The sequence below is a fragment of the Paramisgurnus dabryanus genome, chromosome 24 (assembly GCF_030506205.2).
Source record: "Paramisgurnus dabryanus chromosome 24, PD_genome_1.1, whole genome shotgun sequence".
NCBI lineage: Eukaryota > Metazoa > Chordata > Actinopteri > Cypriniformes > Cobitidae > Paramisgurnus > Paramisgurnus dabryanus.
Genome location: NC_133360.1, coordinates 3,318,799 through 3,345,739, shown reverse-complemented (window position 1 = coordinate 3,345,739; position 26,941 = coordinate 3,318,799). Strand labels below are relative to the sequence as shown.

The 26,941-nt window shown below is 34.3% G+C and overlaps 3 protein-coding genes across 3 annotated transcripts; all 3 read right to left on the bottom strand.

The window, feature by feature from the left end:
- Nucleotides 1-2,045: 2,045 nt before the first annotated feature.
- On the bottom strand, nt 2,046-9,029 carry LOC135748004 (uncharacterized). The gene is made up of 6 exons (XM_065266075.2): nt 8,810-9,029; nt 7,116-7,412; nt 5,314-5,643; nt 4,887-5,204; nt 3,591-3,713; nt 2,046-3,064 (listed from the first exon to the last, which is right to left on the bottom strand). The coding sequence occupies exons 1-6, from the start codon at nt 8,991-8,993 to the stop codon at nt 3,048-3,050; spliced, it is 1,269 nt and encodes a 422-aa protein (XP_065122147.2). The 5' UTR covers nt 8,994-9,029; the 3' UTR covers nt 2,046-3,047.
- Nucleotides 9,030-9,509: 480 nt separating this feature from the next.
- On the bottom strand, nt 9,510-14,448 carry LOC135748020 (SLAM family member 5-like). The gene is made up of 4 exons (XM_065266092.2): nt 14,382-14,448; nt 11,265-11,594; nt 10,305-10,589; nt 9,510-10,193 (listed from the first exon to the last, which is right to left on the bottom strand). Exons 2-4 carry the CDS (start codon nt 11,557-11,559, stop codon nt 10,039-10,041), a joined length of 735 nt encoding a protein of 244 aa, XP_065122164.2. The 5' UTR covers nt 11,560-11,594; nt 14,382-14,448; the 3' UTR covers nt 9,510-10,038.
- A 924-nt stretch (nt 14,449-15,372) lies between these two features.
- Nucleotides 15,373-26,699, bottom strand: LOC135721154 (uncharacterized). Its single transcript, XM_065243332.2, has 7 exons — nt 26,380-26,699; nt 25,684-26,004; nt 24,531-24,869; nt 23,074-23,394; nt 20,291-20,413; nt 19,698-19,982; nt 15,373-18,582 (listed from the first exon to the last, which is right to left on the bottom strand). Exons 1-7 carry the CDS (start codon nt 26,423-26,425, stop codon nt 18,497-18,499), a joined length of 1,521 nt encoding a protein of 506 aa, XP_065099404.1. The 5' UTR covers nt 26,426-26,699; the 3' UTR covers nt 15,373-18,496.
- Between the last annotated feature and the right edge of the window lie 242 nt (nt 26,700-26,941).

The following is a 26,941-nucleotide window of genomic DNA, read 5'->3' as shown; positions in this document are numbered from 1 at the left end:
CAAATCTGTATTTTAATAACAGTTAAAGCGCTTTTCATGTAGTCGCGATGTTATATCAGCCTCCGGAGGTCGCAACCTTAAACCTAAAGTTCTTAAACCTGCAACAGAAATGTAATCATTTTGGTTATCGCATTTTCGCTTCTCAAGAATTTTTATATTTATTTATTATCCATTTTATTGGTGACCCTTTAGAGTGCTAGGTGCACCCCCTGTTGAAAAGCTAATGCCTTACCATATTGTTTTTGTATTTACTGTGAATTTGTCTTTTAGGAAGAAGGATTTTTTTATTTTTTTATTTAGCTTGTGATACATTTTTTATATTTTTTGTCTTTATTTACTTATACACACTATTGGTATTGTAATAACTATATATGTTGCTTTAAAAAAATCGTACGGTTCACCACTAGGAGGAGTTGATCACAAAGTAAACTAATAAACCAGTGTCTACCATTGGTCATTTTTGAAAATTGAACGTTTTACACTGAATCTTCTGAGTATCTAAAGGAAAAAAGAAATTAAATACAGCCATTTTTAGCCACAATACCAGGCATACAAATAACAAATAATTCACTTTGAAAGTAAATATTAATAAATAATTATTATTTTCATTTTGAGACAAAATGCATGAATGACATTTTAGTGGACATGACCATCAAAGATTCACAGTTTTTTTTAGGGGTAGAGGATGAAGACTTGTTGGTAAATAAGCTTGCTTACAAAACATAGACTAAAGAAAGTTGTTGCAAAATACAAAACAACAAGAAAAAATCGTGGCAGATGTGAAAAATCACAGTCTGTTAATCTCACATCTGAAGCGTGTAGGTTGGAAAATTTCCAGGAATTTTCAAAACTGGAAACTTTTCATGGGAATTAATAGGAAATATGGGATTGTTTATAAACTGGGATTTATAAACAATTGCAGAGTTTCCTATAACAGGGGAACTTAAAGGAAAACCTAAACACCACCGTTTTTCAATATTTTACTATGTTTATACCTAAACTTAGATAACACCTACGGTTACACTTCTAGTTATGTATGAAGTTATGTCAAAAGATTTAAGATGAAGCCCAACTAAGTGAAAAAAACTGACTAAAAGCTTAAATAGGTTATAGCTTAATCTGACATTATGATGTAGTTAGCAAGAAAGATGAACAGATACAGAGCTTTAAATAGTAATTTTATTACCAATACTTCACACTTACAAAACACATTACATAAAATATCAGTTTAATACGGAAAACCACACACCAATTTAAACACCAATTTTTTAAATGTTTGAAAGGACTTAAAAAATAAAAACTGTAACAGTTATTTCTTTAATTAGAAAACTAAAATTTTATTTTGAAAATATATATTTGAAATTAATGACTTGGACCAAATAATGGGGGAAAAGCAGCTAATAAGAGTAATAAGTGTCTAATAAGAGTCTAGTAAGAATAAAGTTTCCAAGGTGTGACCTCAAGAAGCTGCTTGATAGTGACAATGTAATGACTTTGCAAATTGTAGGCAAAGGATGTCTACTTTGAAGACGCAAAAATATTACAAAGTTTTCTCAAAACTTTTCAGCAGAAGTGTGCACAAAATCAAAAAAAAACCCACATAGGCGGAGTTTGGGGGAGACTGGGGGCACAGCTCCCCACACCAGAGTCCCTTAAGATTTTGTCTGAGCTATTAATGAAATCGAAATATAAGAAATAATATTTTATTTGTCTATTTGATATATTCATAGGTAGATTAAGTAGTTTAAGACCAAGAAAGTATTTAATTATTTAAGTATGTAATTTTTTAAAACCATGAAGCCATACTCTCTCACTAACCTTAAAGTACTGCATTTCCCCTGTTTGCTGGTAGACAAATGTGAAACTCTGTCTATGATAAAACAGTGAAATAAAGCTACCTGTGGTTAAAGTTTTTGTGCACTATATATATATATATATATATATATATATATATATATATATATATATATATATATATATATATATATATATATATATATATATATATATATATATATATATATATATATATATATATCCAAAATATAAAAATTAATCCCATACAAAGTCATTTAGTCATTGTAATATTCATACAAAAATGTATAACTCATAAAGGAAAATAAAAAAACACTCACCACCTACAGTAACACTTTAGCTACATCAGTACAATAATGAAAGATTCCCAAAAACTTTTGTAATCACACATTTGATCAACAGTATAAAAAAACTGATTTGCAACCAATTTTTCACAACCACCTTTTAGCGCCCCAAAAATCCCAATTGTGTAATGTCATTATGTACACAATTAACACTATTAGTCTTATCTTTATCTAACAGCCTCATGCAAAGCATTCTGGGAACCAAAATCTGAAGGAAAAAAAAACAGAAAAATGTGGATAAGGATTTCTGGTTCCCAGAAGACTTGTTCATGTTTAATGGTTGAACAAACTGTTGCCAGTAAATAGCATAAATTTAAATCTACAGTAAGTTAAATGTCTTATAAGTAAGTTGCGCTAGCAACGCATGTTGCAGTTAAACTACTGTTTGTTGTGGCCCGGTTAGCTTACATACTTGCTTAAATGAGTGTGAAAATGTAAGTGTCTGTCATAATTTTTATAACTTTACTTTTATTACTTGGATTAATGATGAATGATGTGTATTGATGTCATTTTTCAAACTTTAATGTTTGTCGGTAAGCCACGTTAGCACTAGGTCAATGCATGTTGCACTATTGATGGATTGTGCGGAGACTGTGTCAGTTGAACAATCAGAGCAGAGTAAGCTACTGTAAGGTGGGGTTAAGGCAGACTGAATCTTTGAACGGCTTTGCACGAATCGTTTGGGGATCTCTGAGAAATGGGGTAATATTACATTTATATTTTGAGAAAATGTTTTTTAAGCTTGCATGCTTTAAACCTGTTGTTGGGCACTCTTTAACAATATTAGGAAGCTTAGAAATTGGACCTGACCAGCACTTTAAACATCTATCTGGTAAGAAGTTGATGTATTTGATATTCTTACAGTTGAGTCAGGATGCTTTTCATCTCCTATGGTAATGTAATACCTGTGAGAAAGCACAGATAAAAGAAAAAAATCATGCACAAAATCATTTTATGCCACAAATCATTAGAATATTAAGTAAAGATCATGTTACATGAAGATATTTTGTACATTTTCTAACTATACAAAAAAGTATTTATTATTAGTAAGATGTGTTGCTAAGGACTTCATTTGGACAACTTTAAAAGGCGATTTTCTCAATATTTCAGATTTTAGATTTTCAAATAGTTATATCTCATCCTAACAAACCATACATCAACGGAAAGCGTATTTATTCTGCTTTCATAAGTCTCAATTTCCCAAAATTTATCCATATGACCTGGTCCAGGGTCACAAATGATAATCTACATATTTTCTTATACAAAACAAACTTGCATTTTATACAATTCTGAACTCAATGTACATACATTCAATGTTTGTGAAAATTAATAATTTCTAAATACTGAATACCAATAATAAAATTGAGATCAGTTCTGTCTACTGTATTACAATGAATATGATTATATATTCCTGCTGTAGATGATTCTTACCCCGATGTCTTTGTAATTTAAAGAACCTCCGTCGGTAGTAGCACAAACCAGCAACAGCAGCAATAAACAGGAAGAGAAGAGGAAAACTAACTCCGACTGCAGCGACTGAAGACAAATCACGCTCTAAGAGAGTGAGAGAGCAAGAGAGAGTCATTAGTGTTACTGATAAAACAAATAATATTAGTAAATTGCCAGTAAATTAAACAAAATAATTGTTAAAAAGGACATTTCACAAGACTTTATTAAGATGTAAAATAAATCTTTGATGTCCCCAAAGTACATTTGTGAAATTTTAGCTTAAAATACCATATAGATAATATATTAAAGCATGTTTAAATTGCCACTTTGTAAGTTTGAGCAAAAATTTGGGGGGGTTTTGGGGTGTTTCCTTTAAATGCAAATAAGCTTATGTTTACACTGATCGCCATAATGGTGATTTGTTGAAATTGAAACTCAATTATTTTTTTCTATCTTTTTCTCCGCACTAAATCAGTCCTGTAGTTGGATAGTGCAGATTAAGGGGTGGTATTATTATAATATGATCCCCTTATGACTTCAAAAGGGGAGCCAAATTTCAAAAACCTTGCTTGCAGAGAATGGTTGATCAAAACTGACCTTGTTCACACTGACCTTGGACTGACCTTGTTCACACTGTCAGTCCAAATCCGATTTTGATGCATATCCAATTGGAACCCAATCACATTTAGACAGTGTGAACGGCAAAAAAAACACATGAAATCTGTTTTTTTTATCCTTTTTCAGGCTACATCCAGAGGTGGTTTGAAATCCTTTTCAAATCACATTCCCAGAAATCAGTTTCAGTCTAACCGCTCTGATCACATTTGTGTAGGTATTTGATTACGTCATCCTGTCAGGTCATGGTAACGCAACCCCAGCGCGAACTTTGTAATAGTCCATTTCTGACAAAATAATAGGGGTGTTTGGGAAAGTCCATGTATTGGGGAATATAGTTTCTACAACGTCAGACGTTGAGGCAGATTGTCATGCCAGCACAACGTCATTGCCATAGAAACATAGAAGTGCAGATAATCCAGAACACAGCAAAACGCGACAGGACGCGCAGATCAGATCTGAACAGTTTAATACACAATATGGACAGTAGGTCTGTCAAATCGGATATGCACCAAAATTGGATTTAGACTGAAAGTGTGAACAAGCTATAAGTTACTGGATTGATGTTTTTCACATTTTCTAGGTTGATAGAAGCACTGGGGACCCAATTATAGCACTTAAACACGGAAAAGTCAAATTTTTTAATATTGAAAATCTACTCACCACTGACAGTAACACTGAATCTAGTGAATAAAGTGCGCGTGCTGCTGCTGATATCAACATGATAAAGTCCCGAATGTTCAGTTCTGATGTTCTTAATGGTGAGATTTCCAGACTGATAATCAAACTCCAGTCTGTTTTTGAATCTCCCATCATCACCATCATACGTGTGAAAGATTTCAGCTTTTCGATCGATTTTAGCTATGGGTAAATCTCCGTGTTCAAACCACCACAAGAGCACACCATCTCTGTCTATTTCTTTAACACCAGACCATAGAGTGACAGAGCGCCTCTCCTTCACAGAAATCATTTTCAGTCCATCTGTCTCAACAACAAACATGAACAGAATTCAGTTACAAATACAATTTTTGTCCATTAGACATTGACATTTATTTAGTGTGAGATTTCACACATGTTAAAGTCTACTCACCACTGATAGTCACATTGAAACTCTTTTTTATAGTGTAGCTCTTGCCACCTTTAATCTGTACTTCATAAAGTCCACATGTGTCATTTCTGATGTTTCTAAGGGTCAGATCTCCATTACAATGATTCAAATGAAGTCTGTCTTCGATTCCCCTAATAGCATTATACGTATGTAATGATTTATTAAATGAAGCTATAAGGGAACGTTGAGGTCCAAACCTACACTCTATGAGATCATCAGGCTTTATTTTAGTAAAACCGGTGTGTAGAATGACTGAATCTCTGTTCATCACCGACACTGACTTTACTCCATCTGATGATGAATCACTCACACCTGAAGACCACACAATAAAGATTGTTACTCATTTGTGTTATTATATCTAAAACACTTTCAAAACACTTTTTCATTTTTTGCGGCAAGCCAAATTATCTTTTACAGGATATGAATATTTTATATTACCACTTCAGTTTTCAGTAAAAATTTATTATTCTTGATATCACAAATGTGATTTCTATAGGTAACAATTTGATTTAACGATTTATAATATCAGTGTTTTGATTTCTAATAGTAAAAATTTTAATTTGTGATAAGAATATGACATTATTTACTTGCAGAAATACAAATACTTGACATCATACATTGCATTTTAGCTAGTAAAAACACATTCTTGATCAATGTAATTAATGATGTGCTTTGTAAATAAATTGAACATAAAGTGGAAAACAATTGTACATATCCAGAATGTCTTTCTTACTAGAAGCTACTAATCCCATTACCTATATGAGGAGTTAACATTGTCAAAAATAAAATAAGTATACCTATATAGCACTAGTAAGCACGTAATTATTGATATATTAAAAAAATAATACTAAAATGGTTTATCTAGTAAGAATTACATTTGGACCATTATGGTGATCAGTGTTAGCATAAGCTTAATTGCATTTTATAGGACTCATCCAAAAACACGGCACATTTTTGCTCAAACCTACAAATTGGCAATTTAAACATGCTATAATAAACTATCTATATGGTATTTTAAGCTAAACCTTCACATATGTGGAAAAGTTTTTTGGCTGCCGTTGTTTCTACAGATGCACATTCACGTTTATATATAAATAGTACCTTACGCACTTTCTCATCACCTCTCCTCATTTTTTCAAAGCAAACTGTACATGGAATGCTACATTCTGCATACAAAAAGTATCTGAATCTGGTCTTGTTAGTTGTTTGGTATCATATGAAATGTTTCAATGCAAGTGGTACAATGGGTTTATTCATAACAACATAATTCAATGTTAAAGTGTAACAATACATTAAGAAAACTTCACTCAGTGTTGAGAGACACCTGCCCTCTTAGGCATAAACCTATCAACGACTGTATGCAAATTAAGGAGAGCCATGTGTTTACAGCAACCAATCAGTACCAAATTCCTATATGCTTTGTTCTCTCTGGATATTTAAGCAAAAGTTTGTAAATGGTTCAGGGGGATTTCTATAATTCAGAAATAAACCCTATGATGATGTGTCTTGGCACAGCATCATGTATTTTTATTTTATTTTGAGGAATCTGTAACCAGATCTTCGTCCTTACCAGGTATGCAATGGTTTTTCGTTTGATTGTTTCGGATTTGAATTGGATTGTAAATTGGCTTCTGAATTATGTTTTGCCTACCTGGTTAATAAATTGTTATGTTTGATTTTATTCTTTGTTGCTCTGTAAATGTTGACACTGCAAGTAATAACCGTAAGGACTGAAATCATGTGCATTAATGGTTAACTATAAATTATAAAAAAACTTGACTTACAGCTAACATTGAATAGCTTTTTAAATGAAGTCCTCGTGCCGGTGATATCTACTTCATACACTCCAGAATCTTCAGCTCTGGTGTTTCTGATAGTGAGATCTCCAGTCTGATTGTTTATCTGCAGACGATTTGACTCAATACGAATCGAATTGGCCTCTGTATTGATTGAAGCAATGGGAGTGCTTCCAAACGTCCACTCTATCAGATCATCTCTGTGAATTTCAGTGAGGTTAGTGTGTAGAGTAACAGAATCTCCCTCCATCACTGATACTGACTTCACTTCATCACCAAACACACCTGCAGACATAAGAAAGATTAAAATTAGGTAACACAGGCTGTATCCAAAAGCTATAAAATGCTGCCTTCAAAGGGACTATTCCAAGGCAGGAAGGCATCAGGGCACATCAGAATCCAATGTTTGCTTTCCTTCCTGACTCCTGAGATACCTTCATCATCTTGTGAAGTGCATGGGTGCGCTGGGAATGTGCATAAAACGTAAACACATCAGATGTCGAGGCAGATTTTCGAACCAGCACGACATCATTGCCATAAAAACAGTGCAGATAATATGGAAAACAGCAGAATCCTACAGGACGCACAGACCGAATCTTAGTCTTGATAGAGAGGCTGCAAATAGTATGGAACATGAGCAGAGGCTCCCTGGTGTCTGAAACACAGGCCAGACACTGTATCCATCCAACTCTTTGCTGGCTTCATGTGTTGTCAGTTTCAAAGAAGAAACATGAAATGCACATGATTATTTTCATCAGTGAGGCATCCTACATCAACTCTGCCATTTGTTGTCTGGAAGCGTAATTTTGGTATTGTTCACTCTGAAGTGTTTGGACATAAAAATATTAAATAAAAAATGATTTACCAGTTTACATGTACTTTAATAAAAAAAAATTTAAAAAAAATAAATAAATAAATAAATAAATATATATATATATATATATATATATATATATATATATATATATATTGTATACATAAAATCATAAAAATTTAAATGTTTCACGCCAGAATATAAATGTTTTGAGGCATACTCTTTTCGTAAATGAACCGATTACTCTCCATAAATTATTTATTTTATAAAACACTGTTGAAATGTGTATTCCTTTTCTAATATATAGTTTGTCACGATTAAATGAAAATTTACATGATAAATATTGAAGTAAACTCAGGTGTCCCACTCACGAGACGGCATCAGGTAAAGGGTTAAACTCCGAGATTGTAACATTTGTTTTGTAGCACAAAGTTATGCTGCTACCCTGATATAATCTCAATGTGATCCAACCTGAATCCATCTGATAGACCACATGGTTGGCCTAAAACTTTCAAAAATTAAGCTTCTGGAACTACTTAAAACTTCCTAGCCAGCATAAATCATTATTTAATTTTAGTGTGTAACTCTTGTTTTATCTTTTATGTTTTTCGTTTAAGGCATTGCAGCATTCCAGTCTTGATGCGACAAGAGCTCGACTGCCAAACTACATGCACACCGTATGCTACTTTAAAAACAACAAACAACAATTTCATACAAATTCTAATAAAAACCTATGGGATGCAAGATGCGAAGTCATTAATAAATCATCATGGCCCCATTCAGAAAATAACATGCGTACTTTAAGTTTGTAAACGAGCAAAACCGAAACTATTGAACCCACATTTAACGTTATAAGTCAACAACTTACCGTCCGTGAAGAGTGACAAAATTGAAAAGAGAATAATGACATTCATTCTTTCGTATGGCGTGCCTTTGGGCTCCCTCCAAAGTTTCTCCTCACTTTCGAGGGAAAGGGAGGGACAAGACAGAGATAGCGTGCATGCTTTCCACAGGTATGATCGACTTGATGTGTCGCTGCGCAGAACGATCATCTTATGACATCACGGTACCGCGAGAGTAATGTGAGAGAACATACGGAGCGGTTTGTTCTCGCGGTAATTTGATCATGAAGTGCCTGACTTTCAACACATCAGTCTGCGGTGTGTCATACCGGTATTAATGTTTTAAACACAACTAACGGTGTTAAATTTAAAAAGAGAGACCGCATTAATAATTATTAGTGTGCATAGTTACATAATTTGCTACATTTTATTATATACTCCTACTAAATATGTAGGATATAACATTTAGCTGCTGAACTTTGTGCTTTATAAGGGTATTACAAAATAGAGCAGTATTGCATTTGGTTTTATAAATTATTTTTATATTTATTTATTTATTTTCAGTTTTATTGGGGAGTACCACTAGGTGCACCTGTTGGATAGCCTTTCATAATTTAAATTAACCATAAATTATCAATTTTTTTTTTTTTTAAATGAGATGTAATTTATATCACCTTACATTGCTATATAACAAATGTATACAGATATTTGACAAACAATAAAAAGTCAACACTGTCGCGATGGTTGAACTTTAGAAAGCAGCTCTAAGATGACGCAAACACATACTGTCTTCACAGGAATGTAACAAAAATAAAGTGTTGAATGTTAATGGTCTATGAAAGACCTCCCATGTAATAAAAATATAATTGTTATGAAAATAAGTGCTGTTACGTTAATACAGTAGATGAAAATTATAAATTCATATTACTCTGTACATCATTATTCACTATTATAAGCATCATATGAAATTTCACATGCCACTGTATGTTGCAATCAAATTCACAATTCATCAATCACAGTTTCAATTAAAATGAATGGGTTACAGAGCCATATATTTTAGGTTAATTGTAAGACAGATGGACCATTTACACTATCTGAACTTGAACTTTGATAGTCTCAAGCATTAATCCAACAATAATGTTTAACTAAAACAATCAACCTAACATTTAGCTTAATATAAAATAAGTTCAGTGAAAATTGATATAAACGGGTAAGCTTTTGCAGTGATACCACCATCTATGTGAGAAGATAAAGCTCATTGGTGATTGTCTGATGTCTGTGATCTTTTCTTCTGTTCATCTCCTCTGGTTCTGATGTCATAAACCACAACAGCAATGGCAGCCACACCCACCAAAACAGAGAGAACCAATCGGATCACAGCTACAGGACCATAACAACAGCAAAAACAGTCTGAGGGAATAAAAACAGCACAAAAATGATTAGTATTTCATCTTTAAAGGAAGCAGATCATTACAGCAGCTTTAATATCTGTGTTAATTACAAACAGAACAGCTATCATACCTAAACACGTCTGACAGAGATCAGTATTGAGATGTTGAGTCTGATTACTGATTGAATTGTTCACCACACAGTTGTAAGAATCATCCAGACACTCCAAATGAAGAAAGATGCTGCTGATGTTGAGATCAGACACACTGATGATGGACAATAAACTGTTTCCCTTGTACCAGGACAGACTCACGTCTCTCACATTCAAAACTGAACACAATAATGAACAATTTGAGCTTTCTGAAGAAGAGGAGTTTTGTGGAGAGATTCTGCTGATGACAGGAATGGGCAGACGAGCTAAATAATTAGAAAAAAATAATGAAAAACATAGCAAGAAAATATGCTGCCATAGAGGATGAACTCGATACTAAAGAAAAACTACTCTCTTAAAAATAAAGCTCTTTAATGATGTCAAAGAAGAACCATTTTTGGCTGAAAGTTTCCATAAAGAACCTTTAACATCTGATGAACCTTTGACTGTGCAAGATGCAAATGAAGCAAATAAATTGCAATGCTTCGCATTTGGTGTGTACGCCCCCATAAGCGTCCAACTATGCGCGAATAGCAAATAGGAATAGTGTTCCTCGCTCTAGGTTACTTTCAGGTTTTAACACTGTGTCATGGTAATTTTTCGCTGAAATTTAATATTTTTGTCTTGCGCAAAGACGCGTTTGAGGCGAATAGCGAATTTTTGCTGCAATTGCGCCACCCAATTCGCATGGCCATGCATGAGTTTGTGTCTGTTAGTGTCTTTGCATTGACTTATATCTAATATTTTTGCGTAAATCGTTGAATTTACGTTCTGTGTGTATGCCACTTAACATATAAAATCACTCCCACTTAACGCTTCAGTCACGTCTAGTGTGAACGCACCATTACTGAATGATTCTTTGAGGAGCCAAAAATGTTTTTTCTATGGTATCACTGTGAAAAATCTTTATATTTATATGTAATTGAAATTTTTTTACTCACCATAGACAGTAACATTGAATTTGTATGAGGTCTTCTGATTGCTGCTGATGGTCAGTTGATAATCTCCAGTGTGATTGGTTGTGATGTTTGTGATGGTGAGATCTCCAGTCTGATCATTCATCTGCAGTCTGTCTCTGAATCTCCCATCAAGAACATCAGCATTTATTAAGACTGTATTGGCCTCTCTATTGATTCGAGCTATGAGAGACCCTTGTGATCCAAACCTCCAAACTATCACATCTTTACTCCGTAGTTCAGTAATATTAGTGTGTAGAGTAACAGAATCTCCCTCCATCACTGACACTGACTTCACTTCATCACCAAACACACCTGCACACACAAACGGAAAGAAAATCTTGCATAAAGAATTCTTATCATTGAACTTCCTGTTGCCTGTTGGTGCCCATGATGCACAAGTCACATCAATGTGGTTGGACTCCATGACCAAACATACAGCTCAAGTTTGATCCAAATCACTCAATGCACATAGATAATAAGACACATCCTGTATTCAATTTCCGCCAAAAATCGCCATGGGAACACTGTTCAAGATATCTAAAATCAGTTTGCAATTTGCCATTTCAGTGTGTTTGCATAATGCACTGTAAGTAGGATTAAACCTTTGGTCTTCCAAATAGGGTTGGAAATCATCAGAGGCGCCACGATGCATTATTATCATGGTCATTTTTGCTGCAACACAATTTTATTGCGAAATGATGCGCTATATTGCACTTTTCCCCCCATTTTCCGACTTCAAACTATGGCCCCAAAGAAAACCTTTGTTAACATTGGTTTTATCTAAAAAGTAAATAAATTTTTCCTGTCTGTTCATCTCATTTTATTATTCTACCAAAAAGGTAAATTCTCATGTGCAATTTCTTTAATAAAAGATTGATATGATCACCGTCTGTGTATCAATACAATATCACCACATGAAATATTGTGATACTACTCTGTATTTCGTATCACCCCTACTACCAAACGCATAAATGTAATGATATAATGTCGACAAAGTTTGGTGACAATCACATTAATCTCATAGAAAAAGTATTTTAAAGTTTACCGCAACATCCTAAATTATTGATAGTATTATGACTTATAACATGACCTCATGATAGGCTTAAAAAACCACTATGATAACCACACACAAAAAACACCTTTTTGAAGAAACATCAACATGACTGTTAGCTATCACACCATTCAAATGGTTCATGATAATTTGTCAGTTTTAAACTCAGAAATAAAGCTTACAAATATTTAGATCCATCTCAAACTCTTTAACTTATGTAATAAATCACATACAGTAAAAGAACATAAACTTACCCACCAGAGAGCTGAAACACATTGAGAGAAAAGCAAACAAGAGAAACATTTCCTTCAGTGTCTCGGATGTCTGTGATATTATTAACAATACCAGTCAACTATGACAAGTCATTTATCCTGTGTTATTCAGTGAAGCGGTGTGATATATCATGTTAAACATTTTGCTGACCTGTGCTGTAAGTTTCGCCACTGAATTAGACAACGCCCATTTTAAACCACACACCATTTCTTTTAAAAACCCACACCTGCACACACCGGACGGGCAGAGAGACACCATCTTTAAATGATGAGACAGAGGTTTATAAAACACTTTCTTTCACTTTGACTCATAAACTTAGGTGGAAAGAGATAGGAAAACATAAACTGGTACTGACGCCATGGGGCAGATGACAAAAACAGAAAGAAACAAGAATCTGAGAATCTTCTGTTCACGATAAACAAAAAGATGCAAAAAGAAGAACTGTTATCTTTCTTTAATACTTTGTTTTTCATTCTTACTAAAACATAAATTGTGGAAAGGAAATAATGAAAATCTAAAAAACAAGTGAGATTTTCTTATCAACATTTGCAATGGTCACCGGCAGGCAGTACAAAGATGCTGCAACGCAACTATATTTACAAACTTACACAGATTATTAAGACATCTAAAGCAGGATACTCAGATATGATCATAAAGGGTTAACAGGCAAAAACTGACATGCGAAATATTTTTACAAATCTAAACAGTCTATTTGAGCAAGCCTGATCTCATGGGAAATTGTTACGAGTTTGCTAATTCTTATAAATTCGTACAAAGCAAATAGTACTACAAAAACATACAATTAATATATAAAAACAATAAAGATATTTCACCACTAACACCAATGTCAAAGGAACGAAAGCGAATCATACAAAACTTTACGAATGTGGTTATACACAATTTTTATATCAACATAAATTTTAGTTTTACTCCTACTTAACAAATTAAGTTAAATATTTTCAATCTGGGTTTATGTTATGCCAACTCAAAAACGTATAATACTAGGTTCAATTGACTCAATTGTCCAATTTGATTATACTTTTTTATGAATTGCCGTGAAATTCCATTGATTTGAATATAACTAGGAATCCAATTTTTTGAAGATTGACGAGCTTTAATTCTGAGATGAATATTGAGATACATACATTTGCATTTCTGTAAAATTATGTACATTTGGATTTTTTTATTTGTCTATTTACTATGATTCCTCAAGTCTGAAAACATAACACAGTTTGAATCTGTCTTATTTTTCATTCTGGCAGATAGCAATGCTATCTCAATTTGTCTCTACAAGATGGCTAATTCGTAAAAATTTGTACAACTGCATTTGTACGATTTTCGTCTGATTTGCTTTCGCTCGTGATATTGGAGTTAGGCGAGGGGTTTCATATCTTAAATCAGTAAACATATATATAAATCATACGTTGACTTAATACAAACTAGGCATTTATGTTTGTGAATTATCAGCACCTTGATTTGAAATATTGGTTTTAGCATGCAAAACTCTTGCAGCTTTATTTCAAGTAAGACCTGGTCTGTCTTCAGTGTTTGTATGGAAAGAAATGTGGTTTTGTTTTGCTGATGGACATGAGTTTGTCAGATAGTGGATGTTTGTGGGTGTGAACAACGCTTGTGTAGCCTTTTGTTTTATTTTTCCTATACAGCTTATATCTCCCACTCAATAACACAATAACAGATTTACATGAAAATAATGTAAAATATTATGATTAATATTCAAGGACATACACAAGTTTATTATAAAATTATCTTCTGACCTTGTTTTATTAGAGGTTATTTCCAGTTTTACCCAACACTCAGAAAGCTTCATCTCTTCTTGACATCACACCTCAGCCACACATCCTGTGATGTCCTGTGCCCTTTTGTTTAAGTTCACTTTCAATTGTAGTCTGTCAAACTCAGTGACAGATTCACATTAATTATGTTTAGCTATATTAATGGCATCACACTGATTTAAACATCACTTATTTCCTAAAGTTTTAAATGATATACGTTACTTGAGACATAACTATTCACCCTACATTAAATCTCTCTGCAGTAGACAGAAGTGTAAGGGAAATATTTATATGTATCCATCCGTTTGACCCAATGGCGGAAACCAAACATCGTGGCAGAAGAATCGAAGCACGTTCGGTCTTTTCCGGTGCTTGCAGATGACGATTTAACATTACGCAACTTAGGTAGATTTATCTGACTCCAAAAGATATACATTTTGTTTGTTATTATGAATCAAATGTATGTAATTTTAGAATTTAGATAAACATTTGATCATTCTATTTAACTCATGTTTATCGTTCATTCAATTACCGATGTTGTGCGGATTCTGAAACGGACTGATAAATACCATCTTAACTACAGAGTAAAGAATGAAATCACAGTTTCAGGCGGTCACATGGTTTTATAAGAACGTAGGACATCATACACCACGTAACTATGACAAAATTAGTTTGATGCAATTCATAACAGTATAGGATTTTAGTGAGATCAGTACATCACATAAGCATATGTGTATCCTAAAGTCTGAGCGTTAACTCTTCACATGTCAGTTAATGACTATATACATAATATGATTATCATAACCATTGCTAATACATTAATGTAAATTATCAATACAATAAAATAATAAAATAAGAGTTAGAGACATTAAAGTTAGTAAAGTGAATTCTACCCTTCAATGCCAAAAGAGAAGTTCATGAAACTTAACAGCGCATTTTGGATATAAATTAAAGCACTCAAAAAATTCCTGAATAGTAAAAATGCTTCTTTTCTTTATTATGGGGAAGAATACTCATCAATGCTAAATGGGAAGACTAATAATACTAAATGTGTAAAGTTTCACAAAGACGACTGACATCACTTCAGCTTCTAATACAATAAGTAAAAGTGTTTAAAAAAATCCTTGAATTATCCATTATTTCCTTGTCAAAACGTTTAAATACACGAATATAAAAGAAAAATATAAAAGCAGCACCAAATTGAAATGTCTGTGCAACAAACCTTTTGATCTTCATTAAAAGGATAGCTGATCATTAATGAGAATTCATATACTAGTGTATTTAAGCATTTTTAAATACAATATTACTAACGTTGCAAGAACACAACTATTCATTATATTGCATAGACTAAGACTAATCGTGATTATACAGTATAGACAGTTTACAAAACGTAACGGATACACTGCTGGAAAATGTGAGTCTTGACCTGATCTACCTGGCTGGTAATGGTGAATTCAGAATCTTTCATGTACATACAGAACAGCCATTCACACTGATTGCTTGCCAGGGATTTGAAATCAGGAGGTAATGCATTCAAAACTGAGTATATGAGCCTGTCCGTGAAATCCAGGTTAGTCTTGTAATCGAATGATGAGGAGCATCAAAGTCCGATTTCACATTAATTTCAATTTTTACATGATCTTAGTCAATATATTAAAGCAACACCAAAGAGTTTTTTTTACCTTAAAATAAAGTTTCCAAAAAAGTTTCAGTCGTTCATCCACTTCACATTCGCTTTGCAGCCCTCTATCGGCCAAACCCGCACTAAAGTTTCCAACCGGCGGGTTGCGGTCCTGTAGTTCAAGTGAAAACTACAAAAACTTGCTTTACGGCAGACCTACAGTCCAATCAGAGCCAGCTATGCTGCAGTATTTACGACAGTGGTAATGAACAATTACGCGTCTAACCTGTAGGGGGAGCAAAGAGCAAAAACTCTTTAGTGTTGCTTTAAAGCAAGTTTTCACTTTCATAAAAAAAATCTTGATAATTTACTCACCTTCATGTCATCCAAGATATTTGTCTTTCTTTGTTCAGTCCAGAAGAAATTAAGTTTTTTTGAGGAAAACATTCCAGGATTTTTCTCCACATCGTGGACCTCAACAATTTACAGTTTAAATGCAGCTTCAAAGGTCTCTAAATGATCCCAACCGAAACATAAGGGTCTTATCAACCAAAACGATCATCATTTTCACCAAGAAAAATAAAAAATATGCACTTTTACACCACAACTTCTCGTCTTGCACTAGATCTAAACGATCCCAACCAAGGCATAACGATCTTATCTAGCAAAACCATCGAAAGTTTTTTTATAAAAGTTGCTTTAGACCAAAACTTTTTGTCTTGCACTAGCCATGTGATGCGCCACCGCAACCTTACTTATTACGTAATCACGTGGACAGATCATGCGTTACATATGTGAAACGCACACTTGGGACCATTGCAAATAATAAACTGACACAACGACGTTAATTAGTATCATTACACATACAACAATGTCTGAATGCTCCTCTTTCTCCACACTTGTAAACACCGGAGTGGTAGTTTTGCATACTTCATGTGTGACCTTTCCACGTGATTACGTAATATGCAAGGTTGTGCTAGCATGTCAGACGGCTAGTGCAAAACAAGAAGTTGGGGTTTAAAAGTGCATTTTTTTTCTTGTTTCAATTATGATTGTTTCGCTAGATAAGACCCTTATGTCTCTGTTGGGATCGTTTAGAGCCCTTTGAAGCTGAATTGAAACTGTAAACTGCTGAAATCCAATAAAGTCTATTAAATTGAGAAAAAAATCCGTAATTTCTTCTCGACTGAACAAAGTAAGACATAAACATCTTGGATGACATGGGGGTTAGTAAATTATCAATTTTTAAGTGGAATATTCCTTTAAAGATATCAAAGTTATATTTCACAATGTTCTTTATACATTATGCAGGTTGTTTTTTTGTAGAAATCACAAAACATGACTTTAGCTGGGTTTTCACAAGTAGGGTCATATATCTGTTGTAAACAAAATGATGCGACCAAAAACAACAACAATATAAAAGTACAAAAAATAAAAAGCATAGTAAACAACTCAAGACTTTAAAAATCTTTCTTCTTATCTAAAACATTGTTATTCTAATATTTACAACTAAAATTCACACTAAACCCATTATGAACTTGCCAAAAGGGAAAAAGTATTTCATCAGTAAAATCCCTTCACATTAAACTTGATCTAGGTGCGGGACAGTACAGATGACTTCTAGCGTATTGTGTAATAAAATATAGAGCCTGTATATAACAGTACTACACAATTTGGGGCAGTCATTGCTAAGTTTTGCCTTGCAACCTGAAGGTTCATTCTTACTGCACATAAATCACACACCGTTTTATCACTAATAATGCTGACCATTTTATCCTCTTTTGCATACTATAAATGCTGTAGTACTTAAAAGGAATGCATACTTGCTTTTACACATTGTGTTTTATACTGGCAGTGTTGAAAATGTGCACCACAAACATAATTGTCACAATCACTTTTTTGGAGCAACATATCTTCAAGAATCTAATATCTTCAAGAGTTTACAAAAAAAACATGGAAAATGCATCCGGGATTTCTCTGAGAAAGTTAGATTTTTGGTTCATTCACAGTGACAATGATTTTCCAGGATCTGTCCGTGCATTCAGACACATACCGTAAAGATCCCGTAAAGATACGTTACGTGTTTAAAGTTCTGCACTTGGTAATTTATTCCACAGTGTCTGAAGTTTTTCCGTGATTTCTCTGTTGATATACCACGCGCGTGCATATTAGTTTATTATAAGATCATAGGTAATGCGCTTTTCTGTCATACTGGTAAATGATCTCGTCTGATAGTGATGGGCTCCCTGATCTCTGCTTCAGTCCAGTTTGCAGACGCTTCTCGTCATGAATGTTGATCTGCGTTTAAATCCCCAGTCAAAAAGCTTAACTTCTGGTTGGGATGACACATGTTTCCTCACTATGGCATGCCCCTAACAGCATTGTATCTGCGTCTTGTTCACACAGAATGTTTTCCGTGAATGTTACGGCAATGTTCCTACAGTAGGTCCTCTTTACAGGAGCGATCCCAGAACATTTACAGGCGTGTTTGTGTACACACAGAAGCCTCTCTGGTCCCAGAAACACCATCTTCATTCAACAAAGGCTGGTCTATCCCTGACTCTAAAAGACAGATTACACATCAAATCAGTGACGTACAACCAGAAACAGTGAAACACATCTACAAATGAACGATGTTCTCAAAAACTATCCGTGTTATTCTGGAGCGTCTCTGTTAGATTGCGATTATTTAAATCTTCGGAATCACTTGATAGTAATGTTGAAAACATGATGTTTATCATTAAAAACCTTATAAACGGTTTTGTGTATTTTGCTTGTAGATTTTCACAGCATTTACAATTCTCATAAGGTTAATAGAAACCATATTAATGTAAAGTTAATGTAACTTTACCAGATATATGCATATGAAACTTTTTTAACAACGCTTTTTCCAGGACATAAATTCCAAGCATATACAAATTTTTCACTATTCAAAAGCTCACAAAAAATGTCTTCATTTGAGATGTTAGCTTCTTTCGCACCGCTTAGTTGGGGTAATAAGTTAACAAAAACGAGTACTGGGGTGATTTTCGCGAAAACTCATAACCCCAGTACCATTTCCCCGGTTGCATTCGCACCGCCAGTTGGGCGCTGATCTGAAATCAGTGCAAATGGCAGCAGCATTCACACAGTGATGGGTGATACAGAAAACATCCAGACAGCAATCCGGCCCAAACAATAAGCTTTTATCCCTATAATACACATTTGTAAATACATTCATATTGTCACCACATCATCATGTGTCATGACAGAAAGACGGTAAATGCTGACAATACTGGATTAGTGGCTGAAATGAGGATTGACACAAAATAAAGTTCTTTATCAGTTGTTTGTGAAATGTAAATAATCTTTACCCGCAAATGGATAATTTACTATGGCAAAGACATGAAACAGCACTGCACTTTGTTGGAAAATGAAGACGGATGATTATTCCATCTAAATAATGGAGGATATATCAATATGTTTCTATAAAGTTTGGAATAAAGGTGCACATGGATGTTAAAGGGCCCATATTATGCAAAATCCACTTTTCAAGGTGTTTGGATATAAATTTGTATTGGCAGTGTAAAATGAACAACCACCGTAAAATGAAAAAAATCTCCCCACTCCTTCTTTTTAGTGCATACATACATTTATACATTTATCTATGTAAATGTATAAAAAAATTATCGACTCACCTGTGACAGTCAGCTTGAATCTCTTGTATGACGGTATTCTGCCCCTTGTGATTTTAAGTTTATAAAGTCCAGTGTCTGTAGTTCTGGCGTCATTGATGATGAGTGATCCAGACTGATCTCTCAGTGCCAGTCTGCCTCTGAATCTCTCATCATCAGATATTCTCCTGCTAGAACTCGTGATTTGAGCTATTAGTGTATTTTGAGGTCCAAACGTCCATTGTATCACGTGATTTTCCTCTAGGGGAGTAAGATCAGTGTGTAGTATGACAGAATCTCCCTCCTTCACTGTCATCAGTCACAGAGACAGATGAAAGAAAAACAGAAATTATAACAAGAACAAAATACACACACACACACACACACACACCCACATATACAGGTGCTGGTCATATGGTAAAAGGACTGCATATATCTGTGTCTTCTGAATCCATATCCGTACAATCCATACAAACTATACAAAATCACTTTTGTCTAAAATTTGTGTTTACTAATTTGTGTTAACCTAATCAATACGATCAGACACACAATAAGCACAAAACGTTGAACCCTAAATATGAACAAACATTTTACATCTTCAAAATCTGTATTCTTACCCACTAATTTATTTGCTTTGGTGATCCTATAGCGATAGTAAAACACTCCAGCAACGGCAACGAGCAGGAGGAAGATGAGAACACATAATATTCCTGCTACAGCACCAGGAGGAAGACCATGTGCTATAATAATAGAGAGATATATATATAATTCAAAGATTATTTAAGTTAGATTAATCATGTTTTACACAATCAACACACACATCTCTGCTACAAATGAACACTTAAAGTTTGTTTGTGTGATCGACCGTTATCATACAATTACACCGAAAGCAGGGTTCTTGCAGGTTTCAGCAAGTTAAATTTAAGACCTTTTTAAGACCTTTTAAGAACATTATGAGTAAAATTTAAGACCAACACGACACATTACTAGAAGCATTCGAATGATCTCAGAAATTCTCAAGACGTTCTATTTTTATTGATTCAGTTATAGAAAAATATAAAATAAACACACTATTAAAACAAATACTCAAAATACACGGAAATACATTATGCTTAACCCTATTAGACCACAAGTGTTTGCGCCGACAAATTCTATCCATAGCCCTTTAGGAAGATACTGACAATGGAAGACCAAAAAGCTCGGCCGTCACGTGATTCATGGAGACTTCAGTCAGTTCCTGGAAGCTCATAGTGAGCCATTGAAATACAATGAGTTAGAGGCAAAGAGCTGTGATTTTTCTTAATTAATAGTCAAGAAATGCATTGATTTACAATATTTATATAATCACACTAATATGTGCAAGTAGTATTTTTTATAAAATTCTATCAACAATGTTTTTGACAAATAAAATCCACTAATAAGAGATCACTTAAACTAAGGCCTAGTCCTGGCTTAAGCCAATCCCTGTCCAGGAAACCACCCCATAATGTTTATGCATGTTTATCTGCATTAAGAAAACGAAATTGACCATTAAAAGGCTGTTCGTGGTTTATTATGTGTTGCTAACGTTATCCACGAAGACCGTTTCTCAATCCGAAGGCTATAGCCTAAAATAAAATATTATAAAATATTTACATTAAAATTAACTTTAAAATATTTATTATTATTTTTTAGTTAATCGTAAATTGTTGTAATATGCTTATTATGACTTGCGAATGTAATGCTCAGTTAACGAAACTAATAAACCAGGCATGATAATGTATGCAGCAGCCTTCCTATTCGACCTCCGGAGGATACAGCCTTCAGATTAAGAAACGCTCTGATTCTACTGCTATTCATTTAACCGTAACTCCTGAGGCATTTGCGCTATGAAAAGTTTGAATGGTTCCTAAAAGAAGACAATTGCGCTTTTTGGCAATATATGGTTTATTACGGTACTTTCTTGCTTTCCGTCCGCCAATCGCTGCTGTTTGATGAGAGCTGAAAGGGAAGCGCGTTAGGTTCGAGGGCATTGCAGCAGAGAGCAATATTAAAGTCAAAGGAGTAAACGCGCTTTGAGCAGTGAGGTAAACAAAATCCTCTAAAGTGAAAACTGTGCAACACTAAAGTTGACTCGCTGTTGGTGGCTCGTGACTCGACGACGGCCCGACTGTTTAAGTTGATTTTTTTCCCGCTTCTGGGTCCTCTATGTTTCAGAACCTGGCAAATAGTCAGATAAGCCACGGGCTAATTGGTTAAATTAACCCAGAAAATATTTTTGCTTACACAAAACTAAGTTTAAGGTTTGTTTCTTGCCCAGCCCACAGTATACAGTCAGACAACAATACCTGTAATATAGCTTATGGCACGATTTGCGTGGATTATGACAAAGTGCGGACGCCGGTTTCTTTTTTAGAGACCCACCCATCTTTCTGCCTCCGCCACTGATTAGTTCTTCAGCGTTTTACATTATTATTTTATTTTCTGCGGAAAACGCTTTTCGGGAATGAACGGAGGTAAGAAATTGAAGACTTGGGTAAATTAAATTTAAGACCTAGGATAAAAATCTGGGCGTTTTTAAGACTTTTTAAGGCCTTAAATTTAACATTCTGTATTTTAGACTTTTTAAGACTTTTAAAGACCCCGCGGGAACCCTGCGAAAGTGACAGGAGTGCAAACGTTACCCCAAAGGTGGGGTTCATTGTAACAAACAGAGGGTTTGTTGTAACACCTGCTAGACATTTAGTTGAAACACAAATAATTCAATCAAATTCTGTCTATATACTAAAGGTGGATATTGCTTATATATCTGTCTATAATAGATAGATATCCACACATTTATCCATCCATCATCCTTCATCTAACCATCTGTTTATTATGCCGCAATTAATATAAATAGATTTTTTTAAAGGACTTCATAATTGTGAGTTATTTCCCCTGATATTGTATTAACAGTTATCATTGTGATGAATTGTATTTACTCTGTTTTCATTTCATTATAATTGTATACCTAAGGCTTTATTTTTAACACTGTGTGACAACTAACCCCGCTGTGTAAAAATGTTTTCAATCCCAGCTATCAGTTACTAGGAGTTGCTGACATGTTTCAAAATGATGTTGTGTTTTAGGTAACAAGTGATTAAAATAATATAAGGTTGGATTTGGTGATTTACACACCCAACTCAAATAAACATGAGATGAAAACACTCTTTGTTTAATATCTTACACATCAAAACTTTTCACAAATTTACAGGAGATCTTTTGACATTAAGAGAAAAAAACCAAAAGCACAGAATGCTGGCACTGTAGAAAAATATAAAGTATCCGTGTTATAATTAACCCTGCGTTAGTTTGTTGCCTGCTCACCGCTACTCCTACCTAAATTAGTTAATTATTATATTTAAAAATATAAGTTACTCACCACTGACATTAACATTATATTTCCTCTGAATGGATCGTCTTCTACTGCTCATCTTCAGTTCATAAAGTCCAAAATTATCAGTTCTGATGTTTGTGATGGTGAGATCTCCAGTCTGATCATTTACCTGCAGTCTGTCTCTGAATCTCCCATCAAGAACATCATCATGTGTTGATGTCTCATTTGTGTCTTTATTGATTTTAGCAATGAGAGTCTCTTGAGGTCCAAATCTCCAATCTATGTTATCACCTTTCTGTATTTTGGTAAGATCTGTGTGAAGAGTGACAGCACTTCCCTCTATCACTGACTTCGACTTCACTTCATCTGTATTAACATCAAACACACAAGAGAAGCTAAATCAGTAAACAGAGATTAAACACTTAATAATACACTGGGTTCAAATACAACTCAACCAATTATTAGTACATTGTCTGTAAACACATACTTGTGCCTATACAAACATATATTTTAAGCATATAGCAACAACATAAGAGATGTTTAGATTTCTTCACAGAAAATAAGGTTTACTGTCAGACAATAAGAAGCTGGAGGTGTTGTTAGTGTTGTTTTGCTAATTAAAAGTTGAAAAATGAATATTACTTTTGACCAAATAACCTGTTTCATATGAGTGATTTTAGTTTTACAGAAACAATATATACCACAATATAGTTTACAATGAGACCAGATTCACTAAACGGGACAAATATGCGTGAGAGAAAGCAGTTCTAAAAAGCACAGATGGGAGTATTAATATTTGCGGGTTATTTACTAAAAATGCACAAATTAAATAACACACATTTTCATAATGACCAAAGCAATCCACAATAAGCAGCGCAAATTAGTTGAAGGTCGCAAATAAGCAGAGCTGATGAGGTGCGGGTGATCTACTAACACCTGATTCGCTTGAGTTCAGCACCACGGCCCAGCTAATCCCAGCTAACAAAGACATAGTTACAAGTTGGAAAAATCCCTAGCCTTGTACCACACGCTCTCTTATCTGTGATGTCTCCTCCTATCAGCAACAATTGCAGCCATATCAAGAGCAAAATTTTTCGGCGTTAAATAATGGCACAAAAACCAGTAATATCACACACGCAAACATTAGTAAATCACGTTGGGTAAATAATTAAAATATTCTCCTCCCATAAATTTAGCGTGCGAAATGGAAATTCCTAAAAAGGCATATGCAAAAAGATCAGTTGCAAAAATAACTAGATAACACCTTAAAAGCTCTGATGAAACAATGTGTGTCTTTAGTAAATCACAACAGTCATTATTTAATGCCAAAATTATGGTTTGCATTAATAAATCTGTCCCTCAATGTGTCATAAATTGGCTGAAATTTTCATTATTACACAACTAGTTGCTAAAGATCCCTTTCATCTGTGGTTTTATGACATGGTGTAACCTTAAATTGTTCAAGTTGATTTTTATTATATTAAAGCACTTGGTCTACTCACCATTGACAGTAACTGTGAATGACTGATGTATGGTGTGTGTACCGCTGCTGAAATCTACTTCATAAAGTCCAGCATGATTAGTTCTGATGTTTGTGATGGTAAGAGATCCAGTCTGAAAATCCAGCTTTAGTTTGTCTCTGAATATCCCATCATGAACATCATCATATGTTTGGAAGATAGGAACCTTTCTGTTGAGTTCAGCTAAAGGGGAGTTTCCATGTTGAAACTGCCACACTATCACATCATATTTCTGTCTGTCACTAAGATCAATGTGTAGTGTGAGAGAATCTCCCTCCTTTACCGACACCGACTTCATTTCATCTGTAACACCAAACACACCTGAGAAAGAAACAAGACAAGATACAGAAACTAATTTACTTATTTCATACTAAGGCCATATTATGTCCACATTATATTAAAAACTGATGAAAGATCCGGCAGGGGTGAATAAAAACAGAAAGAAAGATGGAGATGTTAAATCCAGCATTAAAATCAATCTCAGGTGATCCAGTTATAAGCAGACAGCACTGAACACAGGTGTAAACAAGGAAGCATCTGTATCAACTGTGATTCATCGCGCGACACAGCGATTAAGTGCACGCACTAAGATGATAGAGGTATGTATCAACTCTTCTTAGTTAATTAAGGTAGTAACATAGTTTAATATGACAAAACGATGGAGTATCCCTTTAAGAAAGCTTGATTCAATTATGTTAAACTGGGGTACATAATTAAATTACATAAATACTTAAAAAAATAATCATTTAAAAAAAACGTAATTTAATCATGTGCAACCGGAGATTTTTTTCAGTGTGCATGCTTCCTTACTATATAGTGTGCAAAAGCAGCAAGTCAAATGAATAGCATGTCCGCATACAAAGCAGTTACAAATACCTGAATGACCCGCTGCAACCAAGCTGATGACAAAGTTGGAAAGTTGGGAAAGAAAGAATACAGGTGAGAAAAGTGAGGCAGGCAGTTGAAAGCAAATGCAAGTACTTCAGCTACTAATACAGTTGCTGAAAAATTGCTGAAAATAATTCATTTAATTCAATGTTGTTAGTACGAAGTGTAAAATTGTAATTGTACTCAAGTACCTAGCCAGAGTAAAAAGTATTTATTATTATTTTTATGTAAACATTAAGATACTCACCACTAACATTGAATGTTTTTGTTATAGACTTTTGTCTAGTGATCTCTAGAAAATAAAGTCCAATTAGTTGAGTTGTGATGTTTGTGATGGTAAGATCTCCATTCTGATTATTCAGCCTCAATCTGTCTCTGAATCTCCCATCAATGTCATTAAATATTTGGCTTGTGTTGGCTTCTCTGTTAATTTTAGCTACAAGTTCTTGTTTTACTCCGGTCCTCCACTCAATCACATCTTGTCTCTGTAGTTCAGTAAGATCAGTGTGTAGTGTGACAGTATCTCCCCCCATCACTGATACTGACTCCATTTGTTCTGCCGCAACACCTGCAAAACAAATATGACAGTGAGAATACAATTTAGTAATAAATTGCTACTAAAACACGGTCAATACAAAGATTACATCGAGATCATCAAGTCTTTACTAGCAAATATGGAAAATGCTGCTGTCTACATTAAATATCAGATATTAAGTATGACGTTACGTCATCTGCTGTGAAATCTGTCTATCCGCCCATCACGTAATCATTTATTCAAAAACAAACAAAACCGATACCAGCAACAAGGTTACAACATTTGAGCAAAACAACGCATCTGAAACTATTATGGTGATTTAATAATCGAATTTCATACACATTTACACTACGAAGCATATTAGCATTAAAGTGAAACCGAAAGTAAACGTTGATACATCGAACTTACCGTTGATAAATAAAGAAATGCAGACGAGTAAAGTGGTCTTTTTCATGCTGACGTAGGTGTTGTTTAGTTAATAAAGACGATCAGTAATGATATTTAAGTATTTCATTGTATGATCTTTGATTTTTTTGTCAATAACATCTGCGGCAGCCGCGCCCACAAAGACCCCGCCGACCAACATAAGAACGACAATAAAATCCTCAAATAAACCTAAACATACACTGCATGATATACCGATAAAGATTTACGGTGAATTATCTTAATGATTCCTCCGATGATGAAGTGTCTCTCTGGATATAAAAATAATGTTAATGGCGGTTTTATGCGTGGATGACACCTGTGGACAAACAGCACATTTACTTCCTCATGTTTACTCATGCAGCGCTGCGCAGACCGAACGGCGTATGACATCTAAATACTGCGAGAGCGATTCGAAAACACTGCTCTGGGATAGATCTCGCGGTACTTTGATATTAAACTGCGATGTACGTTTTTAGTAGTAGTAACAACATCCAAAAGCATTTAACTGAGAAAAAGGTACGTTCTCCGGTAAAAAAAAAAAAAA

Excerpts from the sequence above, each read along its gene's own strand:
- LOC135748004 (XM_065266075.2), bottom strand. The coding sequence starts at position 8,993 with ATGATCGTTCTGCGCAGCGACACATCAAGTCGATCATACCTGTGGAAA. Across the intron at positions 7,413-8,809 it reads TTTGTCACTCTTCACGGACG|GTGTGTTTGGTGATGAAGTG; the intron begins GTAAGTTGTTGA and ends TTATGTCTGCAG. Across the intron at positions 3,714-4,886 it reads ATTCAGTGTTACTGTCAGTG|AGCGTGATTTGTCTTCAGTC; the intron begins GTGAGTAGATTT and ends TCACTCTCTTAG.
- LOC135748020 (XM_065266092.2), bottom strand. The coding sequence starts at position 11,559 with ATGGAGGGAGATTCTGTTACTCTACACACTAATATTACTGAACTACGG. Across the intron at positions 10,590-11,264 it reads ATTCAATGTTACTGTCTATG|CTCGTCTGCCCATTCCTGTC; the intron begins GTGAGTAAAAAA and ends CTAATTATTTAG. Across the intron at positions 10,194-10,304 it reads TCTCTGTCAGACGTGTTTAG|ACTGTTTTTGCTGTTGTTAT; the intron begins GTATGATAGCTG and ends TTATTCCCTCAG.
- LOC135721154 (XM_065243332.2), bottom strand. The coding sequence starts at position 26,425 with ATGAAAAAGACCACTTTACTCGTCTGCATTTCTTTATTTATCAACG. Across the intron at positions 20,414-23,073 it reads ATATAATGTTAATGTCAGTG|CACATGGTCTTCCTCCTGGT; the intron begins GTGAGTAACTTA and ends CTATTATTATAG. Across the intron at positions 18,583-19,697 it reads ATTCAAGCTGACTGTCACAG|AGTCAGGGATAGACCAGCCT; the intron begins GTGAGTCGATAA and ends TCTGTCTTTTAG.